The 20196-nt window shown below is 35.2% G+C and overlaps 1 protein-coding gene across 2 annotated transcripts in view; it reads left to right on the forward strand.

Moving 5' to 3' along the window:
* Positions 1–20196, forward strand: part of PPFIA2 (protein tyrosine phosphatase, receptor type, f polypeptide (PTPRF), interacting protein (liprin), alpha 2) — a 778898-nt gene that overhangs the window by 437791 nt on the left and 320911 nt on the right. For both annotated transcript variants that reach the window (XM_006882537.1, XM_006882538.1), the window contains 2 exons: positions 4745–4909; positions 13246–13320. In XM_006882537.1, coding sequence (XP_006882599.1) covers positions 4745–4909; positions 13246–13320 — 240 coding nt within the window. The remainder of the gene's footprint in view (positions 1–4744; positions 4910–13245; positions 13321–20196) is intronic.

Below are 20196 nucleotides of genomic sequence, written 5' to 3' on the forward strand. Positions count from 1 at the left end.
AAATGCAACCTCACCAGTCTGTGCCAGGAAATTTGGAGGATGGTTGTCTGGCCAATGGATTGGAAGAGGTCTATATTTGTTCCTATTCCTAATAAAGGTGATCCAACTGAATGTGGGAATTATTGAACAATATAATTAATATAACATGCAAACAAAATATGCTGAAGATCATTCAAAAGTGGCTAGAAAACTACATAGATAGCAAACTTCCAGAAATACAAGCAGGATTTAGAAGAGGCCATGGTACCAGGGACATCATTACTGATGTCAGATGGATCCTGGCTAAAAGTAGAGAGTAGTAGGAGAATGCCTATTTGTGTTTTGACTATGCAAAGGGGTTTGACTCTGTGGATCATAACAAGTTTTGGCTGACATTGAGAAGAGCACATAATTGTGTTTATGTGAACCTGTACTTGGACCAGGAGGAGGCTGCAGTGTGAAAACAACAGGAGAATACTGCATGGTTTAAAATTAAGAATGCAGTGTGTCAGGGTTGTATTCTGTCTCTCTCCACATAGTGTTACATTTATATTTATCTAGATAGATAGATGGATAGATATATGGATAGATAGATAGAGATAGAGATAGAGATAGAGATGATAGAGATAGAGATAGCTATAGATAGAGATAGATATTTTTGTTTTGTTTTTTTTTTCTATAATTAATATTTTATTAATTTTCATAAACATTTACAGAGATTTGGGGTTTCCATTCATTCACCGCTGCACCATTCTCTCTACCCTCCTCCCAGTTTGTTCTTGTCCAAATGCCACAGTGCTTGTCAAAGCCAGTTCTGATTAATCTTCTTTGTCAGTGTGTCCTTTGCCATTCCCTATCACTCCTCCCTGAGAGAGACTTCACCCTGTTTCCTACTGCCAAAGGGGCCCTTTAGAGTAGTGAGAGAAGATCTTCACCCTGAAACCCACAGCGTCCCGTTTCAGCAGGAAGTAGCTAAGAGAGATAGATATTTTTGTACCACTTACAATAATCTTACTAATGACTACATACTTGAAATCGTGTAAGGCAGCTACTTTATTGCTGTGACCTGGTGGTGGTGGTTGCAACCTGATATCCTGCTCTGCACTAGGCTTTACTTGTGGATGCAGAGGTTCAAGCTCATTGCTTCAATTAGTGTTTCTATCCTTTCTGTTGTTGATGGTCTTCCTTTTTTTTGCTGACCCTTCACCTTCACATTCCTAAGAATGATGTCTCCTTCCAAGGAATAGCTTCTCATTAAAAAAAAATAAAATAAAAGGGCTCTAACAGTAGAATCTGTTTTCTTTAATATTCAAAAGCATTTGAATGCATGTATCATACCAAATTATGTCTAACATTTTAGAAGAATGGGAATTGCAGAAAACTTAACTGTGCTCATAGGAAATCTATACTTCAAACAACATGTTGTTGTCCCAAAGGAGGAAGAAAATACTCTGAGATTTGAAATAATGAAGGGTGTGCACCAAGGATGCATCATTTTTCCATACCTATTCAATCTGTATGCTGATAAAATAATGCATGTACTCTATGAAAAGGAAGATGACATCAGGATTGGAGAGAGACTTACCAACAAACAGTGTTATGCAAATGACACAGCCTTGCTTGCTGAAAGCAAGAACTTTAAACACTTGCTACAGGAGATCAAAGACTAAAGCCTTTAATAATGTGGATTACATCTCAACATCAAGAAGATAAAAGTTCTCACCACTGGGCCTGTAGGCAACATTGTGATAGATGGAGAAAACAGTGAAGTTGTCAATGATTTCATCTTATGGTATCAACAATCAACACCTTGAGTCCAACTGTAAGGAGACCAGGAGACATATTGTACTGGAGAGTCTGCTCTTAGAGATCGCTGGAAAATCCTGAAAAACAATATCTGCCTTGATGGGTGGACGGGGCGGTAGGGGGGCGGGGGAATGAAAGGGGAAAGATCCGGAGTGAAAAGCAATGTGTATGAACTTTGTAAGTAAACCAGTTTAAAACAAAAACTAAACAGGAATAAAGTATGTTTTATTCAAGCCATTGTCTTTGTAATCACTTGTTTTGCATCTGAGAGCCAGACAATGAATTAAAGATGGTAGAACAAGAATTGATGCTTTGAGTTGTGATAATAGAGAAAAGTACTGAATATTATATGAACTATAAAAATAACAAACAGAATATGCCTTGCAAAATGTGAGCCAGAGTTCTCCTTGGTGGCAAGGATGACAAAGTTTTGTCTCTCATACTTTGGTCATGTTGCTAGAAGATATTCATTGGAAGGGAAGGTCATGTTAATAGCACAATTGTTGTGCTTAGGTGCCATCGAGTGGAGTAGGACTCATAGCAACTCGTATGAACAACAAGTGTGAACCCTGTACTGTTCTATATCAACCTCATGATCTCTGCCACACTTGAGCCCATTGCTATAGTCACTGTGTCAGTCTTCCTGGTTAAGGGTCTTCCTCTCCTTTGCCATCTCCCCACCTCCCTAAAGTGCACTCTGGCTGTACCTCTCTAAGACATAGCAGTTTGTTCTTTTGACAGCCCATGGAATAGTCAGTACTTTTCTCCAACACCATAGCTTAAAGATAGATAAAGAGATAGAGCTAGAGATGGATAAAGATATAGATAGAGATATAGGTGATAATATAGATAGATTGATATTGATCTACAGTCACTCTTATTCATTATATTTGTGATTTATTGACTATACACATGTATTAACTGCATTAGTCCTCACAAATTATGGCTAACCTTGTGAAGAATAGGAATCCCAGGACACTCAGTTACACTCATGTGACACCTCTACCTAGACCTGCTGTGTGAATAGAGCAAGGGAATATTACATGGTTTTAAATTAAGAGAGGCATGTATCAGGCTTGTATCTTGTCATCATACCTATTCAATATATATGCTGAGCAAGTTATTTGAGAAGCTTTACTTTATGAAGAAGATATGACATCAGGACTGGAGAGAGACTCATCAGTAAACTTTTAGCAGATGACACAACCTTGTTTGCTGAAAGTGAGGAGGACTTGAAACACTTTCTGCAGAAAATCAAACACTGCAGCCTTTGGTATGGATTGCATTTCAAAGTCAATAAAACAAATTATCCACTGGACTGATAGGTGACATCATAATAGATGGTGTAAAGATAGAGACTGTCAACAACTTCACCTTATTGGAATCTATAACCAATAAACTTTGTACCAGAAGTCAGGAGATCAGGAAATGTATTGCACTTGGAATGTTTGCAATCAGAATGCCTCCAAAATACTGAGGATCAATGATTTTAGTTTGAGCATTAAAGTGCACTTGATTCATACCATGGTCTTTTCAGTTGATAATAATTTCTAAAGAAAAAAATAGGTGAGAATGGAGTAGTAAATGCATGAGATAATCGAGGAAATCATCCTGAAAGTTATATTTGAAAGAAAATATATGAAACAAATGATAAAGTAAAATGACCACACAGCCCTATAAAATAATGTTTTAGGCAGAGAAAATAGCAAGTTTATATAGTTGCAAGTATAATGTGTTAAAGCTAGTAAATCAAAACAGGAAAGAAAACCAGTACATTAAAATGAAGTGATTAAGATAAATCATGTCAGAATCTGCAATTATACAATAAGTATACTTACTGATAATAGGATGATGTGTAGGGAAACGATGTGTGAGAATGAGAGTAGCTGAAAATGAAACCATTAAAATAGCTGAATTCTAGATATGTAGAAGTAACTATATTACAAGAATTGCCTAAGAGAATAATAAATTACCAAGAATTAAGACTGGATTAACGATGAAAAGTAATGTGGAAAAACCCAAGAGATCATATTTCACTTGCTTCCTATTGGAATTGGAAGTAATTGGGAAGTTGGACACCAAATAAAGAAGGACAAAGAAGAAATGATGGCTTTTAACTGAAGTGCTGACACAGAGTACTGAATATCACATGGAGTTGCCAAAAAAACAAATAAATCCTTCTTGCTTGGTGGCAAAGATTTTCAATCTTTGTCTGCCATACTTTGGACATGTTGTCAGGAGGAAACAGTCCTTGGACAAAGACATTATGCTTCAAAACGTGGAGTGCCATTGAAAGAGAGAAAGATCCTCAATGGAATGGATTGACATAGTGACCGACACAGTGGGTTTGAGTAAAACAGAGATCATAAAGATGATGCAGGAAAGGACAAAGTTTCAATCGTTAATAGGGTCTCTGTGAGTTGTAGTTCACTTGATAGTACCTAACAACAACTATGTTGGAAAAGTGACAATGATCCAAGAGCTAACGTAGTTAAGGAATAATGGGCACTTTCCCAGAGCATAGAGAAAGCTTTTACAAAGTTTGTAGTATATGTAACTTGGTAAATTGAGAGTAATCAATCATGATTATGATGTTCATTTCCTTTCTATTCAGAATTTTCTGATTGGCAAATATGAATTAAGTACACTTTGACTTAATACTGTTTCTTAAAGAAATGATGCATCCTGCAATGTTTTTTCAATAAATGCTGTTTTGCCACATATATTTGTCAAGGTATCTGTACTGCAATGATCAAGTTTACTAAAGGAAACTTACGCTTTGAACTTTAATAACTCTTTCCCTGAGAGGTCTTTAGGTCATTTGAAATGTGTTGATTGTTTTTATATCTTAAAATTCTGTTTTTAGACAGGGATTTGGGTTTCCTTCTTGAAATTTATGGTATTAGTGTACTGTATCCATAAGACAATCCATAATTGTCTTTTCTGTTAAACCCAATAGCTGTTACTGGAACATTTGGAGTGCCTTGTGTCACGGCATGAAAGGTCACTAAGAATGACGGTGGTAAAGCGACAAGCTCAGTCCCCCTCTGGAGTGTCCAGTGAAGTTGAGGTTCTCAAAGCCCTGAAATCTTTGTTTGAGCACCACAAGGCCTTGGATGAAAAGGTACAGTATGGACCAAAGATTTCAACCTTTACTGTAATTTTGTCTTCACCACCAGGTATTGTGTTTTTGTTCATCGACCCAACGGGCTTGTGAAGTGAGTCATTTCACAACAATACACATGCCAGAATTTTTCTAGGATTTTTTTTTAAGAAATACAGCCTGATTACTATGTATTATGTCTGTAACATTAATAACCATGTTCTTTTTTCAAATTCAACAAATTATTTACTCATCACAATTTTATTTTTATCATTGTCATATTATTACAGTTATCCGGTTGAAATATAATTGATACTAAATCTCTTTTTCTTTGTCTCTTTCTCTCTCTCTCTCTCCCGTCTTCTTTCTGAAATACATATACAAGGATATAATAAAACAAGATATCACAATGCAAAATTACACATTCTTTGAAGTGCAAATTAGTTGTACTTCAGCTTTTTAAGTCTCTTCTATCTTACATACAAATACAATTTTAAGACTCTCTGCGTGTAGTACCATAAGATATTAATAGAAAATCATGATTCTAGGTCTTTCTAAAAGTGGTTGTGAGCTTTACTTAGCTGTTACTCAAATAAATTCTCTTGACATATTTAAGTCAGTATGATGAAAATATCCTTTGAAGATTAGAAGAGATTATTACATGATTTCAATTTTATGAAATATCAAAGAATGAATTAAAAAAATTAAAGAAAGATTTAGTACTTTGTAGAGTGAAATTTAGGACTCTTCATTGTAAAATAACTGATGTTTTCTAAGCATTAAATTCCAAAGTAAGGATTATTTTCCCAGTTATATCAACATTTTAAGCAAATTCCATATTCTCTCTCTCTTTCTGTCACACACACACAACCCCCAACATGCGAGTGCACGCATGCACACACACACACACACTCCCCATGCCCCCCCCCGAATATTCCAGTGTTTCAGCTATTCTTTGAGATAAGGGAATTGTAGAATGTGTGTATAATGAAAATTATAGTTCCATATTCTACGTTAATAAGAAAAACAACTAAAAAAATCAAAAAATAAAAGCAACTCTGACAGTTTAGTGGTAAGAAGTTGAGTTTCTAACACTAAGGTAAATGGTTGGTACCTACAAATTGCTCTATAGGAGAGAAATGGATAATCTTCTCCATGTGATTTAAAGCTGCTGAATATCCACAGAAGAGTCTGCTATGATTCTCTTCTGACTTGAAGCCACCAGCAACAACAACAACATTATTAGGAACATTGTAGCATGGGTGTTTTTCTCTCATAAGAAACTACATCTTTATGAACGATTTTGAATAAAACAAAATTGAAATTTACTTTTTTCTTTCCAAATATAATATTACATACCATATTATCATTTAATGGCTAATTTTATGTTATACATATGCATGCGTATACAAGCACATCTACATATCTGTATAACCACTTCCTTAGACTCAATCCTAACTCGTAGTGACCTTACAGCAGCCCTATTGGACAAACTGCTGAACTGTAACATAGTAACATGGTTAAGAATTTGAGAAACTTTATAACTGTAGAATGTCACATGTGTGTTAGGCTCCTTAGCAGTCAATGAAAATACAAAAATAAATATATATTTTCTTCATACCTGAAGAGTTTTCAGTTAATACTGGATATCCCTATGCTAGTAACAGAAAACGCAGAAGCATCTGTGTACAATGCTTTAAATTCATAGAAAAGGGTGTGACTATTGCTCCTTGAGTGAGGAGGAAGTCTGAAATCCTTTCAGAGAGTAAGCTGGGTATTAAAAAATAAGAAAATTGTGTCAACAGAGAGAGATACTTAACAACAAGACTAGCATATGAAAAGACTTCTCAGTGAAAATAATAACCATTTTTACTACCTTGAGTGGTGGTAGTGATATGTTGCTTTGGAAATTTTAAAAAAGGGATTCTTTTATGAGAGCAAAAAGTTATCCACCAGAATAGAGAACAAATGAATATAGTTGAGACAAAGAACGTTAAGCATGTTTAAGAATCAAATAGCTAATTCTTCAAATATCGTACAATCTAGATAATATTTACTATATAAAATGGTTCTGATTGTGTAGTTGGTAAGGAATTGCACTGGCAACCCAAAGACAGGCAGATTAGCTGCTCCACATGAGAAAGAGACACAGTCTCCTCTTGAGATTTACAGACTCTGAAAACAAACTAGAGCGTCAGCTATGATCCAGTTCTGACTCCATGCCACATAACAACAACAATAAACTAGAAAAACTAAATTAGATTTTCTATGATATGGTTCCTAGAAACGTTAATGTTATTATTAACTTACCAGAAAGAGTTTAAACACTGGTAAGGTTAAAGATAACAGAAATGACTATCAATTTCGTGGTGCTAAATTTCACAAAACAAAAATGTTATGAGTGTTAAGCTCTGGAATTAGAACTGAAGAGAAGACTAAATTTTTCTATATATTTATTTTCTTTACTTTCAGATGGAGTAATATCAGTAACTATATTATGTTTATGAGACTTAAATGTGCATTTAGTCAATGCTTAACGTGTAAAGCGCTTTGTGGGTATCAGTGGTTATTACCAATATGCACAAATTTCAGCATCTGATAAAACTTTCCAGGTAGATTAAGATGTTTGTATCTAAATATCTTAATGTTATGATCCACTTGCAAAATTTAAGTAGGATTTTGTGTATTTTTTTTTTATTTTTGAGGCCGATTATGAAGGCATAGACCAAGTGCCCCGTAGAGGCAAAGATGGCAAACCTTCATTTCACATACTTTGAGCATGTTGTTAGGAAAGGCTATTCCTTGGAAAAGGACAGTGAAAGAGAAGAAGACCCTTAATCAGGTAGATTTATGCAATGACTACAGCAATGGTCTTGAATGTGTAAGAGATTGAGGCTGGCACAAAATAGGACAGGGTTCAGATCTGTTGTTGACAGAGTTGCAATGAGTCATACTCAACTCTCTGGCACCTACCTAAACAACAACAATAATTATGAGTCTTCATAGAAAATTTCCCTCTGGTCACCTAGTGGTCAGGAATTATGCTACTAGCTCAAGAGCAGGTGGTTCAAATCCACCAATTTCTCTACAACAGAAAGATGTGCGGTCTCCTCCCGGGAATTTACTGCCTCCAAAAACCTGCTAGAAGATCAGTTTTCAGTTGGTTTCAAATCAATGGCACACTGATTGCATTACATGAAAGATTAACAGATTTTTGAGGATGAGATAAGATAATAAAAGAAGTAGAATTAAAACTTGCAATTAGCAAATTTTTTATGGATATTTTTAAATTATACAGAAGGTCAGGAAAATATAAAATTAATTATAAATTGAGGACAAGAAGCAAGTAGTTTTACTATAAAGGGTTTAGAATACATGAAGGGCTAAATAACTTCTAGATTTTTGAACATAACTGGACGAATTCACTAAGTAGCAGTCTTCCTTATAGATATCTTTATTTATGCACCCATTTAAGTGGGAAGTACTATATGTTAGGAACTAAGACAACAGACATTTTGACATATCTTCACTATGTCTACAAATTTTTTGAGCTATAAAAATAATATTTTTCTGTGTGTTACTGTCATTCAGCTAATAATGACAATTTAAGGATACCAATATATTGGACAGGTGTGAAAAAATACCTAAAATATAAAATAAATATGATTTACTCCAAAACTGTTTTATGTCAATATCACATTATCAAATATGAATTTGAACTTCTAGTCTAAAGAGAATTCCTCAAGAATGTTTTATGTGAAATAAATTATTCTCTCAAATGAGATACTGTTATGCTTTATTTTTAATTTGGAATGTATACTTCTTCCACCAAAGTCTTCAATGTACTTTTTATTTGGGGGATTTATCTTCTTTTTATTTTTATAATAGCAATGTCTGTGGTCTTGGAACATCTTCTGAATATAGGGGAAACATTTCTCTGTAGTATTTTTCTTACCATTATGAAGGAAATTAAAAAAAGCTTAAATCAGAATGATGAGATTCTTGATATATACAAATTTATTTTTTTGATTGTACTATAGTTCTGGAAAAAAAGAATCAATACATTTGAAAATGTAAATAGACAGCAGGTTAACTCAAAGTGATTAAATGTATCAGAAAAAATAAATATAGAGCAAATGTTATGAACTTATGGGAAAAAAGACTATTTTTCATGGCAAATGAAGTATGTTTGCATAACTTGACAAGATCTCTAAGTATATATAGAAAAATTATGATTTTTTTTCCTCCTTGCTAACGTTGAAATTCAGAATACAGCAATAAGATACAAACGTTCTTTCTTAGGGAGCTCTGACATCCTATTGTTAAGAAGTTTTGTTGCCAGTCCAAAGGCATGTAGTTTACATCCACCGTCTGTTCTGTGAGAGAAACATGGACAGTCTAACCTCCTTGTGATTTACAGCATCTGAAAACCCACCGGAGGTTCAGCCAGAATCAGTTCTGATTTGATGGCATGTAACAACAACAAAGTCAGTAAAACATATTTTATGAGTTCTATTCATTTATAACTTACCCAAAAATTAAGTACAAAAGGTATTGTTCATTCCCATATAAATGTTAATGATATGTTTATAAAACAGTGATTGCTATTTTCAACATTATTTTTATATTTATAACAGTGACTAAAGATATAATTACTTTTTGGATAATGTCATTGTGACTTCATTGAAAGGACACTTGATTTTTCTCTTTTCTTGACAATATTAATTATTTTACTTCTAGAAGGCTTTCTATAAGACGACTAACTAGTGCTTAACTAGTGGCAAATAGAAAATAATTTAGAACTTTTCCTGAGATTTTTCAGTATAGAAAAAAAAATTGAAGATTTTTTTCATGATACATCTTAGTCTCAGCTATTTCTTATGTGACATGAATGACTCTCTGTGACAGTTTTAGTGTAGGTATATATCTTTTACTATATGGCACTTTTACCTTGCTGAACTGTCTAACGTGATATGATCAATGTTGAGTTTAGTAAGAATACTAATGATCACTTGCTGCTGCTGTTCTCCTCAGTTAGAATTCCTAAAACATTTTCAAAAGAACCCTACTTTACAGCTGATGTTTTAGGAAGTGAGCAGAAAAGCTTTGTAATCATCCTAGTGAATTATTAAGTATGCTTATTAAAAATCTTGTCTCTTGTGTGCTTCCACATATCATACTAATTTTTATGACATGAGTAATTTTTTTTCTTTTACATCTGTCAAGGAGATTCATAAAAATGTATAACTTATATTAAGGCTTAAGTTTTCTTCCAGAGAGTTCTCAAACAGTAATAATGAATACAATTATATAAGCTTTATATACATTCAGATTTTTTTAAATTATCTTATTATTTTATGAATTTTAATGAACATTTACAGAGATTTTTGGATTTCCATTCATTCATTGTTGCACTTTTCTCCCTTCCCAGCACTCCCCTCCCCTCGCCCAGTTTGGTTCTTTCTTTGAAAAGTAAAATAGAAATTCTTTCTTTGGTATACAATCCCCCCGCACCCCTTCCACCAGCCCAAGTACACTCCACTATGCAACCTTAATTCTGGACTCTCGTGATAACCATAATATTTATCTAGTGGTACAGCAGTAAATTTTATAGTTAAAATTCATGAAAGATTCTGTGTAATAGCCTTATATCAAGCATTCACTTATATACACATTCTTAATTTTCAGATAATTTATGGATTACTAATATAATTAATATTAAAACTCTACTAGGATATATTTTTTGACATACTCAAGATGAGTTTAGAAAGTTAAGTGTACCTCATACTGTATGTATACATAAGTTATAATTATATTGTCCCGGAAAAATGTTTGAGATTTAAAAAAATAATGATAATTAGCTTTCAGGTAACAGGTAAGTATAAAAGAATGTTATAATTCTAACAGTAAAATTTATATGGATCAGAGTTTTGATATTATTATTTCATATTTTTGGTAGGTGACATAAAGTCAACTATGAATTAGTGGCCTTATGGACAAGAGAACTGAACAGTGCCCTATTCTAAACCATTTTTAGACCCCTGACATGCTCAAGTCCACTGCGGTAGTCATGATGTCAATCTAACTCATTGAGGATCCTCCTCTGTTGTGTTGTTGTTGTTCTTGTTAATGTGCCGTCGAGTCGCTTGCAACTCATAGCAAGCCTATGTACAACAGCCCTAAATTCTGCGCTGTCCTGTGCTAATCACACCGTCTCCGACACACCCATCCCAATTACTCCAACCACTGAATCAATCCACCTCATAGGGGGCCTTCCCCTTCTGCACTGTCCCTCCACCCTCCCAAGCATGATGTCCCTCTCCAAGGACCTGTCCCTCCTTGCAACATGTCCAAAGTATGTCAGACGGAGCCTTAGAATCCTTGCCTCCAAGGAGCAGCCCAATTTGACCCTTTCCAGGATGAATCTGTTTGTTTTGCAGGCCATGGTACCCCCAGTACTCTTCTCCAGCACCACAGCTCAAAGGCGTCAATTCTGCTTCTATCCAACTCTCTGATGCATAACAAGTGATTGCAAAGACCATGGCTTGTATGAGGCGCACCTTAGTCTCCCAAAAAGACACCATTGCTCTTCAATACTTTGGAGAGGTCCCTAACAGCAGACTTTCCCATGGCAATACGTCTTCTAAGCACTTGCTGCAGAGGGTCAAGGACTGCAGCCTCCAACATGTATTGAAGCTCAATGTCAAGAAGACAAAGATTCTCACCACTGGGCCAATTGGCAGCATCAGGATGAATGGTGAAGAGATTGAGATTGTTTACAGCTTCAGTTTGCTTGGCTACACAGTCAACAATCTTGGCACCAGCAGCCAGGAAATTAGAAGATGTATTGCCATGGGAAAGTCTGCTGTTAGGGACCTCTGTTGTGTAACCCCTCTAATTTTTCCAGCATGATGTCTCTCTCTAAGAACTGGTTCCTTCTGAATATATACCAGTTTTAAAATTATCTTTAACCTATGTTCCCAGATAAATTCTATTAGGGAAAAAAATCTTTATTACTATACTATCAATTTTTGTTGCTTGTTTTTATGTGCCAACTACTTGCTTGTGACTTATAGCGACCTCATGTCCAATAGCCCTGAAACCTGCTCTCCTGAGCCAACTTTCAGACACACCTTCCCTCATTACCCCAGTCACAGAATCAGTCTATCTTGTCGATGGTCTTTCTTTTTCTCTCCCTCCACCCTCCCAAGCATGATGACCCTTTTCAAGGACTGGTCCCTCCTTGCAACATGCCCAAGGTACATCAGATGGAGCCTCAGAATCTTTGCCTCCGAGTGGCAACCTGGTTTCACTCTCTCCAGAAGGAAACTGTTCTCCTGGTATATCCAATCAATAAACAAACAAAAATTAGAATTATGTATTAAAGAACATGGTCTTTGTAGAAGTGCTATAATATTCACATAGAAATTAAATTTTGATTCATATAGTATTTTTAAAAATCTATATGAATTACTTCTTTCTATTAAAGTTTATAGCTGGTTGATTTTTTTGAAAGAAAGTTAGAGTTCTCTAGTGATTAATTTTTTTTCCTGATATTTTGCTTCTAATAAACTTAATAATGAGCAAATGTGTAGATTTAACAAAAGTACTTTATATTCAATACATTATACATTGAGAAAGTTAAATTCTGAGTTTCACTTATATATGAAACATTTGTGAATATTGATTTGCATATGAAAATTTGCATATATTTTAAAATAAAATAATTTTACATTTGGTGTCTATAAGTGAGTTAAGTATTCCAAAGTAATTATGCATCTTTAAATTTCTCAATTACAATTTCAATCCATAGTACTTAACCATGAGAGACCACATTTCAATTCTAAGAACGCTTTGCTTTTTAGCAAACATTTTGTAAGTGAAAACCTAAATTCCAATTAAAAATTTGTGTTTTGTTTTGCTGAAGTAAAAAAAAATTAATGTTTTTGGTTTTGATTTGTCTATTCTTCATGCTTAATAACTATATTTCAGAAGAATTAATAATCTGTACTTGACTTTGCCTCTACTTATTGCAAAAAAGAATTCAAAATGAGACAGCTCAACCTCCAGTCCATTTGGCTGTTCCATCAATGAACTCCCCAAAGGATTTGCTTAGCAGGAAATCCTTTGATACAGTGTTATTGTGAGGTCACCATGTATTCATAGCATTCTTGCTAGGTTGATTATTCTTAGCAGCTAGGGCTAGAGATACCTTTAATAATTTGTCAAATTTTATTTATTTTATTAGAAGCAAAATATCAGGAAAATAAATAATTTGATGCTATTAATGGTGGATTCAATGCAGTTTACCATGTATGGGATGTACATCACTGCACGTATTTTGGTTTTTCTTCTAGGTAAGGGAGCGACTGAGGGTTTCTTTAGAAAGAGTCTCTGCACTGGAAGAAGAACTAGCTGCTGCTAATCAGGAGGTAACATACCACACTTTCTCCTCTTTTGAGGTGCAATATTGCTAAAGTTATGTCCCTTGTGTTTCACATCAATTTTATTAAAACTGTCACAAAGAGTAAATTACATTTGATATGATCACAGGCCTGAGGCCATCAAAGAAATTACAAGGCCTGCAAAAACCAATGATTAAAATCAGATTTTTGCATTGTTGGTAACTCCTATCTGTCACTTGGAAAAGACTGAAGAACAATGAGCAAGGCATACATGTGAGCTAGTGAGATCAGAATTTAGGAATACAATAGTAAGAGCAGTTGACCTTTCAAAAAAAAAAATATCACAACCCCTCTCCCATTTTGGGAAGTAACTTAAGTACCTATACAATGTAGGAGATTTCACAAATGATTACACTCCTGGAAGAGATAAGTGTACATACTTGAAGTCATTCATTGTCTAATGTACTCAAAGCATTGTGCCTACTTTCAGTAATACTGAATCTCTAGCTCAGTGATATGGCTGAATCAGGTCTTTTTATATTATTCATGGCTCTAGAAAAATTGCTTAATATTTTAACACTCATTTCTTCAAGATTAAAAACGTTTGTCTTAAAAACATTAAAAAAAGTTTGTCTTTTATTTAAAATATGCAAATGAACTTGGATTACTAACTAGTGGAGTCTATTTTTCTCAATGATGGACATAAATTCTGACTGAGCCACTAAAATAGCTGCATTTCTCTTCCTGACATTTCTAAGAGCACTTTCTCTTCTCTAGAAATTTTCTTTCTTTGCTGTAAATTCTATTAGTTTTGGTAATGTTGTTGCTTTGTGCCATCAATTAGAAATTAACCCGTAGGTGACCCTCAGGTGGATTTTCAGAGACAATAAACCACAGAGAAAATCGTCTATACTTCTTCTGAAAAACAAATGGTGGTTTTAACTTCATTCCTTTGGATTTGCAATGCACCTTCTGATCAGTAGGCTGCCAGCGCTCCCTAATACTAGTACTGTTGTGTATCATCAAGTTGGAACCAACCCATAGCTGACCCTATAGCAGGCTTTCAGAGGCATGAGAGGAGGTTGCCCATTTTTTTCCCACATAGCATTATGAGTGGTAAAGAGACTAAAATAATTCATTATTTTTTTATAGCTAATAAGAGAAACAGAAAGCTAATGCACTGATGATAAACCTTACAAAAAGATTCCTGACAAAATAATATTTCTGTACAGTGGTCTAATGGATAAGGAGTTTCACTGATAGTCTTAAATAAGGTCATTTGAATCTACCCGTTGCTGTAAAAAAAAAAATCTCATCCTGTGCCATTTATGGCCTCAGAAAGCCCACTGGAGGGTCATCTATGTGTTAGTTGTGACTGATTGGCATATGCCAACAATAACACATGTACAATGGGTATTGATTACATGTATTGTTGTTGTTAGGTGCTATTGAGTAAGGCTCATTGAGACCCTATTTACAACAGATAAGAACCCTGTCCTGTCCTGCGCCATCCTTACACTTGCTGACACTCTAGATCCCTGTCTAGCAGTCACTGTGTCAATGCACTTGGTTAAAGGGCTTCCTCTCCTTCACCAATCCAAGCATGATCCAAGGAATAGCCTCTCCTGGCTATTTTCTGTTTCGTGATTGTATATGTACAGTGTATATAAATATTATTTTATTATGAACACAAGTGTGTATTCATGACAACATATACTCATATTTTATTATAAACAGCATCCTGATAGCAGCAGTCAAGATATCAAAAGATGGATTTCACTGGGGAATTCTACTGTCAGAGAATTTTCTAAAGTGCTAAAGAGTAAGAATATTAGTTTAAAGACCTTATCCAAGACATGTTGGGTTGGTTTTTTTTAATTGTCTTCCATGAATATGAAAATTGGACCATGAATAAGGTTGAAATAAAATCATCTTTGCCTCTGAATTGCAGTATTGTTGTTGCTGTTCTTCTTAAGTACTAGTATGCTGAGTACATCACCTATCAACCCTATAAACGATAGATATAAACCCTGGCCTAGTCTGTGCCATCTCATTATTTCTGACTTACTTGAACCAACTGCTGTAGTTTTTTGTCAATCCATTTAGTTGAGAGACTTTCTTTCATTGACCCTCCCCCTTTCCAAACATGATATGCCTTTTCAAGGAATAACCCCTCTTAACAAGGTGCCCAAAGTATGTGAAACATCTTTGCCTCCAAGGGGCATTCTGGCTGCACCTTCTCCAAGACATACTTATTTGCTCTTTTGGCAGTCTATGTGATAGTCAGTACTCTCCTCCAGTAAAACATTCAAAGATATCAATCTTTCTTCTGTAATCTTTATGTTCACTATCCAGCTCTAAGACACTTAATAAGCGGTGAAAAAGACTATGGCCTGAGTCAGGAGCACCTTAGTCTTAAAACGGAAATCGTTGCTCTTCAGTAATTTCGAGAGTTCCCTGAATATAGGCTTTTCCAATCCAGTGTGTCTCCATGGCTGGAAGAACAAATCTTTCATGGAGGAAGTGTAATCAGAGTGATATTTAGAAACAAGGATGATTGAATTTCACCTCACATATTTTAGTGTATTTTCAGAATAGACTAGTCCTTGGGTCGGGGTCGAGGTCTGAGAAAGGTCAGGAAAGAGAAGAAGACTCTCAAGACATAGATTAACACAGTAACTACCACAATAGATTTAAGCATGACAGACTTGATAAGGAAGATGCAGGAGAGGGCGAGGTTCAGATCTGTTGTAAGAAGGGTTGTTGTGAGTTCATACATACATATTGTTGTTATTGTCATTGAGTCTCATGCCACTCATAGCTACCCTATGCACAATATCTTTGAAACTTGCCCTATCCTGTGCTAGTCTCAGTGTCTCTGACGCACCTATTCCCATTATCCCAGTTACTCTGTCAATCCATCTCATTGGGGGAATTCCTCTCCTGTGCTGTACCTCCACCCTTCATGTGTCATCTGCATAACGTAGGCTGTTGATGAGTCTCCTTCCAATCTTGGTGCCACATTCCTCCTCATAAAGTCTAGACTCCTGAATAATCTGTTCTGCACATATACTGAAAATATATGGAGGCGGGACACACACCTGACTCAACTCCTTTTCTGATTTTGAACCATGCAGTGTTTCTTTCTTTGTTCTAAGACTGCTTCCTGATGTGAGTATAGGTTTCTCATGAGCTCAATCAGGTATTCTTAGATTCTCATTCTTTTCAAGGTTAGCCACAATTTGTTGTGATCCATATAGGCATATGGCTTTACATTGTCAATAAAACACAGGTAGACATTTCTCTGATAATCTTTGCTTTCAGCCAAGATCCATCTGACATTGGTGAAAATGTCTCTGACTCAAACATCTCTTCTAAACTTTGCCTGTATTTTTAGTAGTTCTCTAGTTGTTGATGTATTGTTCCAGTCATTCTTTTATAATATTCTGGAAGACTTTTCTTGTGTGTGATATTGTTTGATAATTTCTACTCTCTGTCAGGTCATTCTTTTTTGTAATGGGAACAAATGTGGATCTCTTCCAGTCAATTGGCTAGGCAATCATCCTCCAGATTTTCTGGCACAATTTGGTCAGCCCATCCAGGGCAGCATTGGTCTGTGGACATATGTAAATTATTCCATCCACTCCCAAAGCCTTGATTTTGCCAACTCTTTCGGAATAGCTTGAAATTCCTCCTTCATCACCATTATTTCTTGATCATATGTTCTTTCATTAAAATCTTCCCTGTCAGCCAATTCCTTTTGGTAGAGTGATTCTGACTCTGTGTACTCCTGCCATCTTCTTTTAATGCTTCCTGGATAATTCAGTATTTTGCCCATAGTATCCTTAATAATCACAACTTGAGGGTTGAATTTGTTTTTCTGTTCCTTCAGATTAAGAAATGCAGAGCAAGTTTGGCCCTTTTGTCTCCACTCCAGCTTTGTGCACATTTGCACATTGTCATCCTGCACTGCCCTTTGAAATCTTAATTTCCTTAACTTCCTGATTCCTTCCCTTTGCTTTGGCTTCTCCATGCTCTAGTGCAATATTCAGAGTCTCTACTGACGTATATCTCTCTTTCTTCTTCCTCCTCTGTCTTTGCAACTACGTTTTTTATTTCTTCATTAATTATATTCTTGATATTCTCCCAAAGTTCTTCATTCTTTACTACTTTAAGGCCTTATTCCTCTTCCTAATGTAATTTTGTTTTCACTTTTTATTATACTAGTTTACTTATAAAATTTGAATACATAGTTTTCCAGAATGTAATTTTAAATTCAGGCAATATATACTTAATCAGCTAATGTGATTTAAAATTCAGGTAGTATACATTTAAGGGAGCTTTGGTGTCCTAGTGGCAAGAAGCTGGGCTGCCATCCTGAAGGGACCTGGTTTGAGTCCACTAAGATGGGCAATCTCCTCCTGTGAGACTAACTGCCTCTGAAAACCCATGGGAGGGTCAGCAATGGATTGGTTCTGACTCGATGGAACACACACACACACACACACACACACACACACACACACACTCACACATACTCTTAAGATCAAATTTTTGTTCTTGTGGATTTGATTTAATTTTACTTCACTTTAGTTTGAACTTGTGTGTGAGTAGTTGATGATCTGTTCCACAATCAGCACCTGGTCTAGCTTTTACAGCCAATAGTGAGCTTCTCCAGCAATTCTTTCCACAGATCTAGTTCATCTGATTCCTTCCTGTATGTACCATCAGGTGAAGACCATGTGGATAATTGATTTTTAGGTTTCTTTTAAAAAATATGTACAATGAATAAATAAAAAGTCTAGTACTATCTCCAGCCTCATTGCTGTCAAGTCCATGCTTTCCAACTGTCCTCAGATTTAGCATTCCAGTTGTCCGTTAGTATTAATACATCTTGGTTACATGTTTGATCATTCTCCAACTGCAAAAGTTAATATAAATCATCTATTTCCTCCCCTTTAGCTCTAATTGTTGGTGCATATATTTGAATGATAGTGATATTAACTGTACTTCTTTGCATGTATACAAGTATTATCCTGTCACAACATTATATTTTAAGATAGATATAAAAATCACCTTTTTAACTATGAGTTATATATTACTCACTTTAAAATCATAATAAAAAACTTGGTCGACAAATACTTCCCATTCATTTGAATAGGAGGACTGAAAAAGTCTGAATATGCTTTTATTTTTTTCCAAGCTTAGCAATTCAAACTCTAAAAAATAGATTTTAAGTAAAGAAATAATTAATTCTGTGTGAATTAAAATTATCAATTCTAAAGCTAAAATTGGGGCACAGAGATTAAAAAATTATTTTAATTAATATAAGGAATAGAAGTTAACAAGCTAGGGAGTTTGTTTTAAAAATAGAAATGGAAAGAAAAGATTTTCATTACAGAAGAAAAACTGAGAAAAGCAATAATAACAAAGAGAACTAAATAATTTAAGTATGTAATAAAGTATCTTTTGTGTTGCATACATTATTAGAGTATGCTAATTACTTCAGTATTAAGGAATGCACTGGTAAATGTTTATTCTCTTACTCTCTTTAAGTTTCATCATGGTAATTTTCATCTTTTTGTAAGTTTAAGCACATATGTATATGACATGTGAGCCTCAAGCATTTTACTGATAGAGTAAAAAGCAAAATGTTTCTTGAATATTGGTATTAAAATCTCGTTTCATATATTAGTGATGTTTTCACTTATTTGTAAGAATGTCATGATGAGACTGTTGGTCTATTTATACTAAAATATAAATGTACTGTAAGATAAATTGAAGTTCCAGTAAATTGATTCAGGGACGGTAATTGAAAAATTCGAGTTCTATACACAAAGTAGAAATATGGGAGACCAACATTTGAGAATAAATGTGGAGGAGTGATAGAGTGCTTTAAAAGGTTTCAGCTGATAAAGCAGAGGTCACCCTGTAGCATTACTTCCAACTTGCAGCTACTCTCAGATTTTTGATTCTGTAAATCACGACTGGAGGAGCCCAATTACCATTTTTTCTCACAGCCACCAGGGGATTCAAGCTACCAGAGACACAATCTCTGGGTTCTGGTTCAGCTCACTATAAATTGTGCCACTAGAACTCCCTTCAATAATGAATGACCTCAAAGAATATTTTTATCTATTGTAGTTAGTGTGAATGCTTCGTGGTTGTTGCTGTTGTTAGGTTCCATCAAGTCAAATACGACACACAGTGGCTCTGTGAACTAAAGATCTGATCCTGCTCTATCCTGTGCCGTCCTCACTCTTCCTGACACACAAGAGCCCATTGCAGCAGTCACCCTGTCAATCCACCTGGTTTAGGGTCTTTCTTTCCCTCGCTGATCCTCCACTCATCCCGACATCATGCCCTTCTCCAAGGAATAGCCCTCTTAGCAACATGTCCAAAGTATGTGAGATGAAGTCTCATCATTCTTCCCTCCAAAAAATGAGCACTCTAGCTGAACCCTCTCCAAGACATATCTGTTCGTTCTCTTGGCTATCCATGAGCTGTTCAATGCTCTTCAACACCACAGCTCAAAGTCATCAATTACTGTACTGTCATCCTTATTCATTGTCCAGCTCTTAGATGCATAGCAAGTAATCAAAAAGACTATGGCCTGAATCTGATACACCTTAGTCTTTAAAAAAAATCACTACTCCTCAGTAATTTGGAAAGATCCCTAACTGCAGATTCCCCAGTGCAATATGTCTCCTTATTTCCTGACTACTGGTACTAAGGGTGTTAATTGTGTATGCAAGCAAGATGGAGCTTTTGACACTGTCAATCTCCTCTCCACCTATTGTGATGCTACCTGGTGGTCCAGTGGTAAGAATCTTTATTTTTCTGACATTGAGATGTAATCCATACTGAATTCCTTAATCTTCTGTGAGTATTATATATATATAT

The sequence above is a fragment of the Elephantulus edwardii genome, unplaced genomic scaffold (assembly GCF_000299155.1).
Source record: "Elephantulus edwardii isolate Elephantulus edwardi_28Jun2011 unplaced genomic scaffold, EleEdw1.0 scaffold00021, whole genome shotgun sequence".
Lineage (NCBI taxonomy): Eukaryota > Metazoa > Chordata > Mammalia > Macroscelidea > Macroscelididae > Elephantulus > Elephantulus edwardii.